Source organism: Mixophyes fleayi, chromosome 2 (genome assembly GCF_038048845.1).
Source record: "Mixophyes fleayi isolate aMixFle1 chromosome 2, aMixFle1.hap1, whole genome shotgun sequence".
Lineage (NCBI taxonomy): Eukaryota > Metazoa > Chordata > Amphibia > Anura > Limnodynastidae > Mixophyes > Mixophyes fleayi.
This window is the reverse complement of record NC_134403.1, coordinates 203829027-203846699: the sequence shown is the minus strand read 5'-3', so window position 1 is coordinate 203846699 and position 17673 is coordinate 203829027. Positions and strand designations below refer to the sequence as shown.

The 17673-nt window shown below is 37.9% G+C and overlaps 1 protein-coding gene and 1 long non-coding RNA gene across 2 annotated transcripts; one reads left to right on the top strand and one right to left on the bottom strand.

Moving 5' to 3' along the window:
- The first annotated feature begins 1286 nt into the window (after positions 1-1286).
- On the top strand, positions 1287-8805 carry MYCBP (MYC binding protein). The gene is made up of 5 exons (XM_075195381.1): positions 1287-1399; positions 5861-5933; positions 6706-6754; positions 7749-7878; positions 8388-8805. The coding sequence occupies exons 1-5, from the start codon at positions 1385-1387 to the stop codon at positions 8430-8432; spliced, it is 312 nt and encodes a 103-aa protein (XP_075051482.1). The 5' UTR covers positions 1287-1384; the 3' UTR covers positions 8433-8805.
- A 1544-nt stretch (positions 8806-10349) lies between these two features.
- Positions 10350-17635, bottom strand: LOC142140283 (uncharacterized). The gene is made up of 3 exons (XR_012688375.1): positions 17598-17635; positions 13673-13761; positions 10350-10745 (listed from the first exon to the last, which is right to left on the bottom strand). It is a non-coding gene; the product is annotated as an uncharacterized LOC142140283 (long non-coding RNA).
- Positions 17636-17673: the final 38 nt, after the last annotated feature.

Here is a 17673-nt window from a genome sequence, read left to right as displayed (position 1 = left end):
TAAGTCCCAACTGTGCCTCCTCCGTGCTGATGCTGAAAGCGTGTCAGCGTGTAGATTCCAGTATGAAAAAAAAAATATGTTTTTTCAAAATATAACACCAAATCTTATAGGATTAGGAAAATTGTTACTGATAATTTTAAGATGTTGCAACAGGACAATATTTTATGTAATTGTATAGGAGACAACCCCAAAATTATTTTTAAAAAGAACGATAATCTGAAGAGTTTGATAGCACCAAGTTTCTTCAAACCACAACCATCTGGACCCATTGAAAATAGTACTTGGATCCCCTCGCGACCAAATGGTTGCTATAGATGCAATAAAAATATTTGCCTTACATGTAAACATATTTCGAACAGCGCAAAAGAGATCAAATCAAAATCAAATGGGAAGGTATATAATATTGCACAATTTATCTGTGATAACTGTGATACGCCGTATGTTGTCTATGTATTGGACTGCCCATGTGGCCTCCAATATGTAGGCAGAACAACGCGCCCTTTGAAGACCAGATTTAGAGAACACTGTATTAACATCAATAAAGGACTCCTTACACATGGAGTCTCAAGATATTTTCATGAGAAGCATCAGAGTGAGGCTTCAGGTGTCATATTAATAGGGTTGGAAACTATGTGCAAATTAGCATTCTGTTTTGCACATAAGTTAAATACTGACTGTTTTTTTCATGTAGCACACAAATACTTGATAGCTTATTTGTACACTGAAATTTAAAGTTGATATGTGTGTGCTACATGAAAAAACAGTCAGTATTTAACTTATGTGCAAAACAGAATACTAATTTGCACCCCTTGTATTGTAACATGGTTTTGTTCAGACTGAAATAAGAAGTTTCTCAAGTGAAGATCCTTAATGAATTAGGCCCCAGGTCCTTACAGTGAAAGGTAACTAATCACAACCTTTTAGTACCAGCAGGCTATTTGCACTGGTAATCTTGAAATCGCTGTAGCTTTATATGTTGGTGTCTTGTGCAGTTCCCCTTCTGCAGACAAGTAATTTGATAAATAGGCAGATATCGTATCAGCTGCATTTAAATGAGTGTAGTATTAAACAATATCCACTTTTCTGACATACGAAATCACAATCCTAACTGTCGAAAACGCCTACAATGGAGTGCAGTGTGCACAGTTTATATCACGGACCTCCATACCGTATTCTACGCATGCGTCAAAGTAAAAAAAAAAAACAAAAAAAAAAACCCCTAGCACCCGTGAGACTATCTGCGCATGCGTAAGCCTCTATGCCGGAAGCCGCACTATTTCTTAGTGTTAAGCTTCGATTCTAATTACGCGCATGCGTAAAGGACTGGCTGGTCGTTACTGAGGAGATTGTTGGCCAACAAACCAGAAGCAAACCAAAGGAGAGGATGGCGAATTATAAGGTGGGTGCAACTGCATACCGGTATGTTATTTCTGAATAAATACTGTTCCTATGATTTGTATTCATATCAATGCTACCTTAATGATATTTATTTATTCTCAGTGTCCGACTGTTATACACGTACAGTCTAGGAGAGAGGTTTCCACACAATTATATTATGAGAGTATATGTGCCGTGTGCAGTTAGACTAATGTAAAATCAAGTCACAGTAATATATTTTTAACATGTATTTTTTCATACGTATCCATCATGTCCCTACATGTTTACCAAGTACCCTATTTTGTATTTAAATGGTTACAAAGTATCCCTTGAATTGTAGTGTACGTTGAGGAACCCTAGTCCTAGGTGTAAAACTCAAATTGACCCTGAATGCACTGATTTGTATATTTGCACAATTAACTAGATATTTGGCATGGATATATTATACTTCCCTTTTCTGACTTATGGTATACATGTGGCACTGTGTGTTGCTAGACGACCAGCTGTTCAATCCTTGTCCAATATTAACCCATTTGCTCCCTGATTTACAATACGTTCATACTAAGCTGTTGGACAACATTAATCAGCATTAAATATTTTTGCATGTGTTTATAGTTGGCTTTTTGGCAACCAACACTGACTTTCTTTGAAGCATGTTTAAAGTGATTTGATGTTTAATACACATTCCTAAAACACTTCCTCCATCACTTGAATTACATCCTACCCCCCCCCTCCCCCCCAAAAAAACAACAAAACAAACAAACTAGTATGCACCTATGTGTGTTTTCCCTTAGAAAATGGCAGGTATAGAAAATATGTAGAGGACTGCCTCACTTTCTGCACTTGTAGACAAGGTGGTGGGGGAGGGATCTGTGGCTTTTTTTTTTTTTTCATAAAGAGAACCTGGCCTTATAGTAAAGAATAAGGAGATTAATTAATGCTATTTTTATCCCTTGACATTATTATCTATAAAACAGCAATTGAAAAATGTATTTATGAATTATTTAATCAGGAAGAAATACATTGCATGCCTCTCATTTTATAGAACAACAAAGGACCCCCTGCACTTAAAAGGCTGGTACAGTCACCACACTAATATGTGTGGTGTCTGCTAGCTCCACAAAAAATTAACAAATAAACAAGAATGCAATAGTGTGTGCTGTACCAAATCAAAACAATTGACTGCGGTATTATATATCGCATAAAAATATTTATTTATGGGGAATGCAAAACATTTAGACTTTAAAAAATGGAATAAATAATTCAATCTAAAATACTGATGAACTCGGAGCGTATGTGCAATGGTATTACCATATGGTGGCATGCTTAAGAATGTTCAATTGAACATAAAATGATACATCAGTCCAAATATTGTGAAAGCACAGAAGTGCTTAAACTGTGCCCATACACTATCAATTTTTCTAGAAGGTATAATAGAATGTTCTATATCAAATGATCCACAGATCAACTAAGTCACCAATCTCCTGAAAAGATGGGAATAGTCACTGGAAAAAATATAATACCCTGGCATTTTTTGATATGATAATGATCCCATAATCTCACCAGTCAGTTGAAAATGTGCACAGCTTCATTTGCGTGGTTGTGCGGAACACCAAAAAAAACTGCAGCGGTGGGCAGTGTGTGGACTCTTCCTCCTCTAGTATAGGGGAACTAAGTTGGAAAGTAGCACAGCTCCGTGTGCACTACTCTGCGAACCGCTTGCAATAAGATAAATTATGAATCGGCAATGATGTTAGTACCTCCTGCCTTGGGTCAGTGGAGTGGTTAATGTTTCCACAGCCATCCAGGCAATATTCCAATGTAATTAGACCACAGCAGACCTAGATCCCAATGTAGCTGGTGAGTAGGTAACAAAGCTGACAAAAGTTGCTTGTGCTACATGCTCCTGATAAGAAATAAGTCACATAGCATCCACAGGGACCTGGCACATTTCATCACCTCTAGGGCGATTTCCTCAGAGACAGACTGAGTTCATATACACGCTACCCTATATACTGAGCAGGTAATTCGTATTTCCTACACATGAGGGTTAACCCTCAATTTAATGCAAGTCAAGAGTCTGATAGTGTAATGGAAAAAAAGAGGAGAAAGAGCCATATTGCCCTATATCGCTGATAATAAATATAATTGGACATCACCCATTAATTATATATTGCTATTCAAAATGTATATAAATAAACAAAATAGACAATAATAAACAGGTGTATATATAAATATAAACACAACACAAGAAAAAATGAAAACAAACAAATACACCAATAAAGCACCATCCTATACATGGTGTCTCTAAACACCCTAAATGTATTGGTACAATATATGATTTATTAGTGATAAACATTAATTTAATTTGTTTCATTTTATTTATTGTAAATATTATGTATTTTTGAATTCTTATACAAAGGATTAAAAATGGAATATGAACACACAAATGAATTTGAAATGAATAAATGTATATAAATATTAAGAAATATGTAAAAAAAATAATAATAAATGAAATAAAATAAACATATATAATAGAACAAAAAATAGTAATATCAAGATATAAAGATATATAAAAAATGTATAAAACTGCCATAATCAATGGCTATTAAAGAGTGTTGAAGAACACTTGATAGGACCTAATTGCAGGCAAATGACAGAAGATTCAAAAGATCTCAAACCTGTCACAGATTTAAAGGACTCGTGTAGGTTGATCCTGAAATGTGGAAATCTGTAAAAGAAGGCAGTGTGTACAGACTTCGTAATGAATTTAGGAATCATTTGAAGGTTGCTGGAAGTACATCCTTTTTGAAAAGTACAGTTAGCACAACTAGCTCAAGGCATATTCTGACCAGGCAGTTGTGACTGGCTAGTGGGAGCAGTCCAATTCCTCTCCTGTTCCTCTGCACAATTGCATATAAAGGCAGTTGGTGGCCACTCTGCTTACATAGTGTGTGATGACAGATGGTGTGGATCCTGACCCTAGCTCTTAAAGACAATATGAAAGGGTTGCTGCCAAGCTGCTATCTCACTTCAGTCTAGCCCTCTTCAGGTCTACAAAAGTTTGTGCAGCTGAGACAAATATGGGGAAGACTGAGTTTATAGGCAAAGCAGGTAAAGTGACATGGACTCATAGGTTTATCTCTTGTAACACACTATGCACGGCTTGCAGCACATAGCCATGTACACTGAGCAGAATAAGCCGGTAAAAAATTACTGTACATCTGCTACAGTCAGTGAGGCTATGCAGTCACCCAGCTACACGAATCACAGTGGAAACACTTCAGCATATTCTGAGCCTCGTCACTTCCTGTAGACCATTTATACGATTCCATGGTTGTTCTAGAGATGCCATGTAACAAGCAAAAAAACTCATTGATAAATAACCATCACTAGGAGAGTGGGAGTTTCGATGAGTCAGGTAACTGAGGCTGTGTGGGTCTCCTATCTTCCATAAGTGTATCTTAGTATTATAATATATATAATTGCCCCCTCCACACACAATCTATGTTAATATCTAATATTTGTATATTATAACCAAGTAATTGCAAAAACATATATATATATATATATATATATATATATATATATATATATATATAATATATATGCCTATAAGCATCTCTTCTCCAGAATTCAACTTGTAGCTTGTGTTGAGTTGTTATACACAAACCTGTGTAGCAACCATCGGTGAACAGGGATGTCCATTTTAGTCAGCAGCCAATTAACTTCCAGTGTGGGAAGAGAGCGACACTGTCATTGGTGGTATTAAGGTGCTCATTCAAGAAGGCGCCAGCTGTGCAATGTTTTTTTAACAGACCATTCTACATTGTACAGCCGGCACCTTCTTAAATGAGCATCTTAATAATACCAGTCTGTTTTATAGATGAAGCTGTTTGAACTTTTCATTAGAATAGACAAATCTTTCCTTCGCGCACACATCGCTTAATAAGAAAAGTATTATCTCTCTGTGGCTATACATGAGCGCCTGATGTACATATTGTTTTCCATATACCTTAATACCATCAATGACAGCGTCGCTCTCTATGATGATGTGATTTTGGCCGGACGGGCAGTTGATGCACCACAGTTGTTTGAAGTCTGTTTTCCAACCAGTTGACAGGAACAGACTGTCAGTAAGCAGTCTATTGCTTTTGTCATGTAGGGCAAATTGTTCTCGGGTTTTCTGTGTGAAGTGACTTCCACCGATTTGTATAGACATGCTGTTCTAGTAAGAGTAATTTGTTTCTTCCGGTCAGTAAAGAACAATGTGTATATTTTTATAAATGTAAACCAGTACTTGATTCTGTTAATATGTTAAAAATATGCATTTTGTATATTTTATGATCGGTCTTTAATAGCATAAACTCTACAAATAGTATAACCCAGCTTTAAATAAAAATGTTTTCTAATAAAGGCAAAGATAAAAGTTGTTTTGAGTGTTTTGTTTTTTTTATTTTATATTCATGCAATTGTTACTTAGGCTGCAGATTCCAAAAGAGAACAATTCAGAAGATACTTGGAGAAGGCTGGAGTGCTTGACACACTTACTAAAGGTAACCATGTATACTTAATTGCTTACAGTGTATAGATCAGTGGTGAGCAACAAATGGCTGTAGGTCTATATATGGTCCTCTGGAAGTGTATTTGAAACTTTACACTCTACATGAGAGGTTCTCTAGCCCAACTCTGTCATCTGCATGTCAATTTCACGTATAGACGAGCGCATTTCAGACAACAGTTGGGCTTTGAAGGAAGTGAACATCAGTTTCATTGTTTTGACAGTAATCGGTCCGTTCGGATTCATTTGTAAAGTAGTTGCAGGGGATGGGTGATAAGGCAGATCCTGAGGTAGATGCCCCAACATCCCCTGAGCTTCTATGTTTGGGAACTGCTCCAGATGATGGAGAAGATTGAGGTTTGAAGATTGGGACAGTCAGTTCTGACCTGGAGCCCTTAATTTTCCTGGGGCCCATCTTCGCCAATCCGCTGAGGGAGGCGTGATAAGAATTCACAGAGAAATTTTAGAAGTTGCAGGATGTTCAGAAAGGTGAAGCAGCAATAAGTTCTGTTGCATCACTCAGATTCATGAAGGCATGAAGGAAATACATCTGTCAGGTATATGGCATCTCAAGAAATTGTGTTGTGATAGCACGAGAACCGGAAGTGGCCGTCTGCTCGGGAGTCCCAGCGTCCAAAATGGTTTTGATAATTGCAGTTTTGAAATTGGGTTCTTAGAACAAGGTTTTATAATTTATCATAGTACCCATGACATAAAATGTTTGACACTGTTAGAAATTCTAATGAACTTTCATTTTTCTTTTCCAGTGTTAGTTGAGCTGTATGAAGAGCCAGAAAAGCCAAATAATGCATTGGAGTATCCTTTCAATGTTTAAAATGTTAATTGTACCTTATTAGATAGTATGCTTGATGAAATCGAAAATATTTGTGTAATCCAAACAATAATATATAAAAGACTTGGCAACATGTGCTTCACAGCTGATCTTTAATATCCTTGGGTGTTGTGATATTGCTGTATGCCAGAGGTGGCCAAACTCACTCCTCAACAGCTATTAACAGTTCATGTTTTCAGGATTTCTTTAATCATGCACAGATGAGTTGATCTATTTGGTTGGGTCAGTAAATATAATCCACCTGTTTCTACAGACAGATATCCTGAGAACATGACCTGCTGGTAACTCTTGATGACTGAGTTTGGGCACTTCTACGGTATGCAGAAGCATGGAGCCAGGCGAAGACTCGCATCTCTTCTAGTGCTGATTTAGCAACCACAGGGGACCATAACCTGCAACTACCCCTCTCTGCTTGTGGTTATTCACAAAGGTTTTTTAGAGTGATGATTAGTACATTTGTGGGTTAGCAGACATATTGTACATTTGACAGGGCTCATGAGGTAACAGACAACACTACTTTTACTCTGGGATTCTTGTATAAAAAGAAAACTATATAGATTTATTTTTTTTTGTCATGGAAAAGTGCATGCTCTCCCCACCTATTCCCTGACTTTTCCATATATAATGTCCATAAAATAAAAAGACAAAATGATATACTTCCTAAATCTTACATTTAGTCTCTTCATAAAGGTATTTGGTTCCTGGTCATGAAGTAGGTATGGCATGACAGAATGACACGTTAGTTTTTATTTTGCAAGTATGCAAAAACAATTGCCTTTATTTGTAATATGGTATCTCACATCAATTTAAAAACTTTGCTGTATAAAGTTGTTAATGTCTGTATACAACTTGGAGACTTGGGGATTTACTGCCCCCCAATGGCTTGCAGGTGTATATATGTAGAAATAATATGGTCATGAAGCCATTTGTGCTTTCCATCCTTAATTGTACACTCAGCTTCTTAAAGCAGCACATGGGAGCTGCTGGGCCAGAAACGCCAGATGTGGAAGCTTTGCGCTTGGAGGTCGCAGAACTGAAACAAAAGTATGAAGCCGTTTTAGAAGAGAATAAAGAACTGAAAGCAAAGGTTTGTGTGTGTGTGTGTTTTTTTCAAGTTTCATTGTCCTTGTGATCTATGGTGGTTTTGTTGAACTCCTTTTTAAGCAAGTAGAAGCAACATTCTTTTGACTGCTGAAATAGTAATTGTCATTATTATTTTTTTAAAACACCATTAGTGTAGTAGTGTTTGCATGTGTTTGGGGGGCGGTAGATACATTTCAAGGAACAAATTCGGTAATGGTACTTTGCAGGCTTTCATTCACAGCCACTGAGACCAGTTCAGTGTCTGTGGTGGAGGGACCCCCACAAAAGTACCATTCTTAGATAGAAACTAAAACCTTCCTGTTCTGTTCCATGTCAACTTTTAAAGGTTTAACCATTTATTTTTTTAAATTTGTTTAAACGTGTTTCCCATTGCCCTCATAACCAATGGTCTCTTATTTGTGAACTCTGTTCTGCCATTCTGTGTAACTGATTTTTTTTTTTTGCCTCCCACAATAACATCAATCTAATTGTACAATTTGTTTACTGTTGCAGCTTGCACAGCATGAACCTCCTTCAGATGAAAAAGGTCCTGAATAAGAGTCTTTTGTCTTCCTATTTAAATACTGCACTGGAAATGTAAATAGAGTTAAGAATTATTATGTTGTGGTCAAAAAGGACGATTGGTTTCATTTTTTTTTCTTTGTATGCTCCAAAATAAAAATGTCAAGCCAAATTTTGTTATTTTCTGTATTTAATATAAACTGCTTTGAACCATATAGTTTATGATATAATGAATTGAGTTGAGAATTCCCACCTCTGGCTCCTTGCACATATGCTTAGGAAAAGAGGTTTCATTAACTATTTTTATGATGAGATAAAAGGACAACTGACATACATGTATTTTTTTCTTTATTAAACAGACTATATGAGATTAATATGCAAATAAAAATAAGGATGTATGGCTTTTGAATTAATGCTTGGTTCATTTTTATATATGATCTAATTGAATTATGTTCAGTGTATGCAAGCAGCTATGAACACAAGGGCATTACTTTTTCGGTGAGTAATACAATATTCACTCTTATTTAGTGATAGGTGATATGGTGATTAATTGTAACTTATGCATACCTTCAAAACTATCACACAGGAAGGTTTCCAAAATTAGAACCTCAGTCCTCAACTGACTGAATGTCCTGATCCATCTACTGCCTGGGGAGTACACCGCCAAACACCCAATGCTTTACTATAGGTCTACACTGCCAGTGTTCATAAATACCAATATGGGATAAACAGGAAACTGCATATGTCCCAGTTTTCCTTTTTGGTACCATAACCTTCATTTTACCAGAGACTGGTTACACAAAACTATTGTAGTTGTGTCAATGACATTTAAGCTTTGCCCTTCATGATTACATAATCTAACTAATGTTAAAGGAATGACTAAAATACATGTAGCCTTACATTGAAAGGCTACTAGTAACATTTATGTAATATATGAAAATATCAGGCATTGAAGGTTTTTAGATTAAGCTGTCATTTTCGAGCAATATATTTTTTTTTCCTATCCATATTTGACTGCCTATCTTTAAGATTATTGAAAGACAAATTGCAAGCTCATTGTAACATGAGTGATGATGAAACAAAAAGTTACTGTTTCGAAAATGTTAATACTCTCATGTAGAAGTTTCTTTGAAAGAATCATGTGACCACCTCTGTATCATCCTACCCACATGATAGGGCTGCAGCAATTAGGTCCGGACCCAAACGGAGATTCCAGAATCTGTATTCGGAGTTCCCTGATTATATGACATTCAATACTTTCCAGTAAGAACCTCCTGTTTTATGGTCTTTGCTAGGTGACGAAAAGGTACACACCACTGGTCTATATCAAGCAGAGTTGATGCATCTATATATATATATATATATATATATATATATATATATATATATATATATATATATATATATAATTTGTGAATTTTACAAGATGAATTTTCATCGTTGATAAACCACTTAGAGACAGCAAGATTTTTGCTCCTTAAAGATCAGAGAAAATTTTGTGTTTTGCATCAATTTAAAAGGACCTTTATCTTGTGCACACTAAAACTACTAGATCCATTTTTATTTTCATCTAATGGTAGTTTTTGTGTAATTGGAGCTTATATGTAAGCTACTATTAGATCCAGATAACACTCTGTAGTTAGATAATATGGTGTAATACTTAAGGGGGTTAAGTGCTAAGGACTAGTCCCACACAGGAGATTCAATGAATTTAAAATTTTACGTGACCCTGCTCAGCTACTTCCTGTCAGTAGTTCTTTTTCCATAGTGCATGATTGGGTTGTTAATTTAGCAAAAAGTTATCTTCTGCCCTCTCAACAACTCCAGTTCCTGTGAGTTCAGATAGACCCTATAAAAGACAAGAGGTTTATTTACCCACACAAACACAGGGAGAACATACAAACTCCACACAGATAAGGCCATGGTCGGGAATTGAACTCACGACCCCAGTCCTGTGAGGCAAAAGTGCAAACCACGAAGCCACCGTGCTGCCCAGCTACATCAGAATAGTAATTAATACAGATGGATGACTTCATAGGGCACAAGACCGACTAAACAGAAGTTCTTTTAAACAGGTGGTATCATAGGATGATTGCACAAAGGCAGATCAAGAAAAGAACGTGACAAGCAGATTTATCCAACCGCAGTGTGTGGAGAGCCAGGGCCCCTACCAATTTGCATCAACTGTTGTAATGTCCTGTAGATACATCCAAATCCGATTTTTGATCTTTATTAAATGATGAGCATTCATACCTGTGTGTATCCGTACAAATGGATAATCTGGGCTGTTCTGTTCATGCATAAAAAATAAATCCAATCCTTTCACACTGTTGCCCGCAATTTTCACTTCTTTAATGAAATAAATGTGCACTAGATTATATTTCAAAGCATTTTTCTGACACGTTTATTTATGCCATCGACAATTTCTTTAGAGATGTCTATATTGCAATCCTGTAGCCAGCGGTAAATGCTGATTAACCAAATCAAAACAGCAGTCTCTTCATTTATATAATTATTAGATCATGCTTATAAATCAACAATTGATATAAAATTATGAGTAATAAAATATTAGTCCTAATTAGCAAATAAATAATACACTTCCTTTCTCAGATTTGAACCCGTAACCAGACTTCTTAGAAACAACCCTTGCACTCCTCCAACTGATTGAGGGGAGGAGGGATATACAAGATTAAACCCTGGGGACCTTTTGTGGCACCTAGGGATCAGGGACCTGATTCATTAAGGATCTTAACTTGAGAAACTTCTTGTTTCAGTCTGCTGGACAAAACCATGTTACAATGCAAGGGGTGCAAATTAGTTTTCTGTTTTGCACATAAGTTAAACACTGACTGTGTTTTCATGTAGCAGACAAATACTTGATAGCTTATTTGTACACTGAAATTTAAAGTTGATATTTGTGTGCTACATGAAAAAACAGTTTGGGCTTCGCTGGTTCACCCCACAGAACGTGGTTCAATGGAAGAATAGCAGGCAAGACTGATAGAAGATGTAGAGCCAACAAGGAGAGTTCAGGGGATAAGTAGAGAGGCTATCAGCACTGGATACGAGCATCAGTACAATAGACACGGATACAAGATACCAGTATACTAAGGAGCCAGATATTCCAACAGCTATACAGGCTACAGGATTAAAAGATCTGGCACTATCTAAACAGCCCAGTTGCCTTAAATAGTTTGGAGATTGAGGAGGAGTGTCAATCAATTAGCCAATGGCTGAATACAGAAAATTATAAAAGATGCGCAGACCTGAATCCAAGATGGCCATCAGAAGAATCATGGCGCATTAGCGCCTGGTGGAGGGCCGGTGGAGGAGGTCTGCTTTGCGCACTGGACCCCTGTAAATGAGCCAGAGGGTCCGATGTGTGATAGAATATAGACAATATTATTAGGTCAACAATTGAAATGAAGACAGTATTATTAGGTAGATAATTCAAATGTAGACAGTATTATATGGTTAGGAATAGGGTTAGGGATATTGTTGTCGACCTAATAAAATTGTCTACATTTCAGTTGTTGACCTAACAATACTGTCGATGTCATTGCCGACTTTCCAACCCTGTCCATATTATGGTGTTGACCATATAAATGTCAATCACGTAAATGTCGAACATCTAGTATGTATCACACCTAAACTTACTACATCAAGACTGCATATACTGTGGATAACACAGCATCATCCTCATCATCATCATTTATTTATATTGCGGCTGTAAATTCCGTATTGTTTTACAATTGGGAACAAACCCAGTAATAAAACAATACTAGGTAATACATACAGAGAGATAAGAAGGCCATGCTCGCCAGCACAGTGCATATAATATATAATATATTGTCAATAGAATTTCATAGTTTTACCATGAAGGCAGTAGAAGTGGTGGTAGGACACAGAATTCTGTGCGGCCATGTGTGTATGACAACATGACCCAACACACATAATAGGATACACTGGCATTGGGACCTGCCTGTAAATATCATTGTGCAGAGACCGGTTGGTGCCTCGGAATCCAAAATTGTTTGTTGAGTGGTCTGCTGTGCAATTGATTTGGAACTCCCCTACACTGCTATAGGGGGTCCCCACCACCAGGGGCCCTTGTGCCAAAATCATAATGTTACCATATTAACTGGAATTCCCCAGCTGCTTAATGCCTTTGGTGGCCCATCCTATTTTATTATAAAAGTGTGTGTGTTTTAATGGGATGTATCTATGACTAAGGACTGCAAATGCGTCATGGACAACTGCTGATGACTATTTTTAATTGAGTTCATGTGTGCATTTATTTCCTTTATGGGACATTAATGTAAGAGGAATTGGCTTGTTCTCATGTCCTGCACCAGGTCGTTTGGAGCTGTGCTCCGAAGTTCATAATATTACCTCTACCTGGGTGAAAGATGTGCTTCTTAAATTGATGGCATAGTTGATGGTTTAGTTTTCTTTTAAACTTTGGGAACTAGACATATTGGATTTATAATATTTTCATAAAACAGTGCTTTTCCAGGGAATGCTTTAAAGTGTGGGTCATATACAAATAGGATAAGGTAAACACTAATATGGCATATAGATACTGGTGAATGGCATACCACCATCTATAATCAGACTGGATGATTGGGTATGTATATAGAGACTAGTGAAGAGATGTAAGGTGGTGCAGCATCGTGGAGGGCTTTTTAGGTGAAATTGTAAATTGTATCCTGGAGGAAATAGATAAATGGTGTGCCAGCAGACAGAGTGCCAGTAGCTGTTAGCGAGGAAAATCAATCTGGCATTCAAAATGGATTGAAGCTGTGCCAGTTTTTATTAATGGAAGACAATTAGCTTTCCAATCTACCATATTAAAGAAAATGTATTGTAAGGTGTCTTTTATTTATTTATTGTTTTATATATGCTTGTCTTCCAAATACTTTTTGTTATTTTGTATTAAAGTTTTCAGTCAACAGATACTAAAGCAAAATAACACTTCAGTATGAGAGAAAGGGTAGATGTACATAGGGATGTCAATAAGGAAGCAATGGGGAGCAGACCACGACTACACAGAGATATTTAACTCATCTGAAACAAAACTCTTTGGGTTGCTTATGGTTACAAACTAGTGTTCATCTCCAAGTTGGTTCAATCTACCCAAAATTCTGCACCTAAATCGAAGCACAGAATTGGACGTGTTGGGAACGATCTGTCGACATTCAAAGTCTCGACATTCCGAATGTGACTGATGACAGTGTTAAAATGTTGACAGCCACAATCTCAACATAATGCATTACCTGTAAACCGCTACTACCGCTGGCAATATTCAGATAGCTTAAGAAACTGGCGGCATGCCACCGCCATCGGCAATATTCAGTTGAACCCCCTACAAATGAACACAATGTTACAACACACAATTCCCTCACCACCCAAAACAGCTTAAGACGCCAGAGGTACTAACTCCAGCAATACAGTAAAAAATAAATAAATGAAACGGAACACAATGTGAGAGAAAAAATTCCTGAACCCCTTCAAAACAGCATAACCCTAGTGCTGCCAGCCTAGACTGGTACTAGCGATTTTACTAGTACCAGCACAAGGCTTTGCCAGCCGGGGCTGACTGCACTATAGCAGGAAAACTTGCAGTGTGGGGTCCCCCTGCTATAGGGACAAACCAGCCCCAGGCTGATCAGCACGAGGCTGAATTCCCCAGGGAAGGCGCTGAAAGCACTTTTCTCTTCTCATACCCCTGGGCGGTGGGTGTGGGGGTAATAGTAATTTAATAGTAATTAATGGTGTTTTAATTAATGTAAAACACCATTTTGTCGCTAGTGTGCTACAGGTCCCAGCCCAGGCTGCCATTAACAGTTTGGGCATGCTGATGCTTTTAGTACTAAAAGCACCAGCATAGCCAGGTTGCACTCAGGGCCCGCTGGTACCTGTAGTGCACTAAAACAAAATGTAAATAAAACACAAGTCACCTGTTTTAAAAATAACTTTATTTTAAAGTAATAAAAAAAACCTCTAACACTAAAGCTGGGTACACACTACAGAAATTTCAACCAACTTTTTATGCCGAGCGATTTTACATGCGATCGATGGTCAGATCGCTCGGTCAATGGACTGCAAACACACTAGCCTTGTTTAGGACGATAAAGGGAAGAGCGGACTTCCCTTTAGCGACTTTTTACAGCCATGTTGTCGTGATCAATGACTGTAATTTCGTACTCACTGTTGTGGATCGGTCGGAAGTTTATACACACTACACAGAGGAAACGAGATTGGAACGAAAATATTAAAACGGTACGACCAACCAAATGAGGCGATAATTGTCCATTTGGGCAGACTTTCAACCATCGTGTCACTGCACACACTGACCCGACTTTTGAACGAGTGGCCGTATGTCGGCTGTTTGAGCCGATTATTGGATGAATACTGTGTAGTGTGTACCCAGCTTTACCAACTCTTCATCTGTAATAATTACAATTATCCATGCTTATCCAAAACAATAAAAGAAAATAGATCCAAGGTCTTCTTGCTTGTAAATAAACAAACCACCAAAGCCAGAAAACTAAAGAAAATAGATGAAAGAAAATATAATCTTTGTGCTTACAAACCCAAAATAATCCACAGGATCCATGCTTGGCAAAATAACGAAGAAAGCTAACAAGCTCTTCACCAGAAGAACCCAGTGTGTAATGAGATAATTACAGCTGCTACCTTTATTTATAACATGGAGATTTTCTATGAGCTCAGCGCTGAGGGTGTGATCTAGAGGCTTATGTTTTTAAAATGGCTTACTAAGTTATGCCTCATTCATTACCTAACTATGCATGTCACTCTAAGTCCTGCATGCATAAGAAAAAGTTTATCTTGATTTAGTTTGAAAAATATGGCCATATTAAATAACAAATTAATCTTCACGCATGCCTCCCAATGGTCCCGATTTGCAGCCCACAAAAAGGGTGGGGGTTAACATGAAAGTGGGTGGAGGTTTACCTAAATCTGCTCAGTTATGAGCGGGGTTTTGGGTGGAACAGGGCAGGGCTTATTTTGTCCTGCCTTCGGGATTCTAAATGTAGGGAGGTATGATCACATGCATGTTGCATTTTTTACCCAGACTGAAACATGTCTCTCAGAATGACAGCTTTGTTGTTCTGTAGCAGGAACTTCCATCTGCATAGTTGCAGGTTTTATAGATTTATTCTTGGACATTTTTATACCTTGAAAAGTGCCTATTTTTCAACATTGACCAACTGCAATTCTTACCAGTCCTATTATCGTTCAGTATTTTGTGTTGATCAGTAGTAAGAATTCTCAGATAAATACATTTTGATTCCATGATGTAAAAAATAAAATGTGAAATATGCTTAAGGGGGTAAATACAGTTTCTAGAAACTATGAGTTATTGAGACTGACAACGCATCAGTGCCCAGTGGTTGTCCATTTGTGTAACACCACTGCCCTAACTTTATTTTCTAGAGTGGCTGGTCCTGCGGCAATAATGGCAACGCCACTACTGATCTTGGTATTGTCCTGGCTTCAAAGCACATTAAATAAATAAAATAAAACACATCATACCCCCTAAATCCTCAACCACCCCAGCGCTAAACAGTTTGTACTATATCAGTGAGACCGCGAGTGCTGGGTCCCTCTATTATATTTAAAATCAGGCCTAGTCAATGCAGTGAAATATGGGGACCATTTTATTACAGCTGGTGAGTGCATCTGCAAATGCACTTTTCCTTTAATTATTATTATTATAGTTATTTTTTATTTTAAACAACGCTAGTCCTGTGAAGGCATGGTTGGTGCTTGTGGGTAGGTGCCTTTCTTTTTTCTTAAAGATAAAAAAAAATTCTAATGCAAGTGAAATTTGCAGTGATTTGCAAATTTTGAACATAAATTTAGCTGACTTACAGTGCACACGACTTTCAAGGCTTCATACAACCATAGCTTTCAGAAATTTGAGAACTGACATGGCAACTTTTAGGATCAAAGGTGAGTAGATTTTGCTAATTGCAGTGGACAGCAGATATTTTGAAATTGCAAAACTACAAGGACTTACAATAGGCTCAGTAATATCCATAGTTGCCTACTCTCCAAAAATGTCCAGAAGACTCCTGAAATTTTGAGAGTTTTCCCAGGCTCCCGGGAGAGGAGGGCAACCTTCTGCATCCTACCAACTTTTTAGTGAAGTTGGTAGGGACGGGGCTAATTGCATCATTCTGGGGCCGCGCCGTGCTGTAATAGGTCGAAGTTGGTATAGAGTTTGACAGAGGGGATAATGCAATTCACATGGTCATGCCCACATGATGTGGCAGCTTTGGAATCCCTTTGCAAAATCTATACATACTTGCTAACTCTCTCGGAATGTCCGGAAGACTCCTGAATTCCGGGCAGGTCTCCCGGACAAGAAGGGCATCCTCCCACATCTGCCCACTTCCGTGTGAAGTTGGTAGGATTAGTCACCATTCTCAGGGAATCGCACCATTTTTGCCCCGCCCCTGCTGTAAAAAGACTCAGAGTCATTACATCACAGGAGCGGGGCCAAAATGATGCAATTATTTTTTAAAGGGAAAGAGGGAGTTGTACAAACAGCCTGGCGCTACCACTAGGCAAACCTAGGAGATTGTCTTACAAAGGACAGCTGTCGAAAACAGACCACACTCTTTAGAAGTGGAGCTCTTGATCGCCCCTCATTCAGGCTCACAAGCACACTACACATCACACAACAATAGAGAGGAAGCAGTGGGGACGATCTACATGACAGTGCCTCGCTTCAGGGCTAGACAATACTGCCCTCCTCTCCTCTCACTGGTCACGCCACCACATAGCATCCTTTGACCCAGCCATGCAGAACAGACTGGCGCCCCATCCCCATTAATGTTCACTACTGATTAGACTCCTCTGCTAACTCCCAGGATAGCTGACCCTAAAGGAGCCAATCTTAACTACAATTGTGTTAAGAGGAGCATATGTTCCCCCTAGCTATGCCACTGCCTCCAACCATTTGTTTTATCTTGACATTTTAAAATGATAGTGGCATAAAACATTCAATTTTCACTTAGGATAGTACTAGTTTATTATCAATGCTATTGCCATAAATAAACTATATGTGTGATTTGTTACTTTTTAAAATTATCACTAGATACATACTGCTTAGCCTGCATTTACACTTTAGCACACTCGACAAAGTTAGAAAAAAACTCCCAGTCTTACCCAGGGCAGGGCCCATAAACATGACTGCAGGTTAAAGGTCACATGAGACACTCTGACCCCCTCCTCTGTCTACTAT

Bases quoted from the DNA above. Each gene is read 5' to 3' on its own strand.
- MYCBP (XM_075195381.1), top strand. The intron at 5,934-6,705 runs GTAACCATGTAT...TTTCTTTTCCAG, and splicing joins GCTTGACACACTTACTAAAG to TGTTAGTTGAGCTGTATGAA. The intron at 6,755-7,748 runs GTATCCTTTCAA...TTGTACACTCAG, and splicing joins AAGCCAAATAATGCATTGGA to CTTCTTAAAGCAGCACATGG.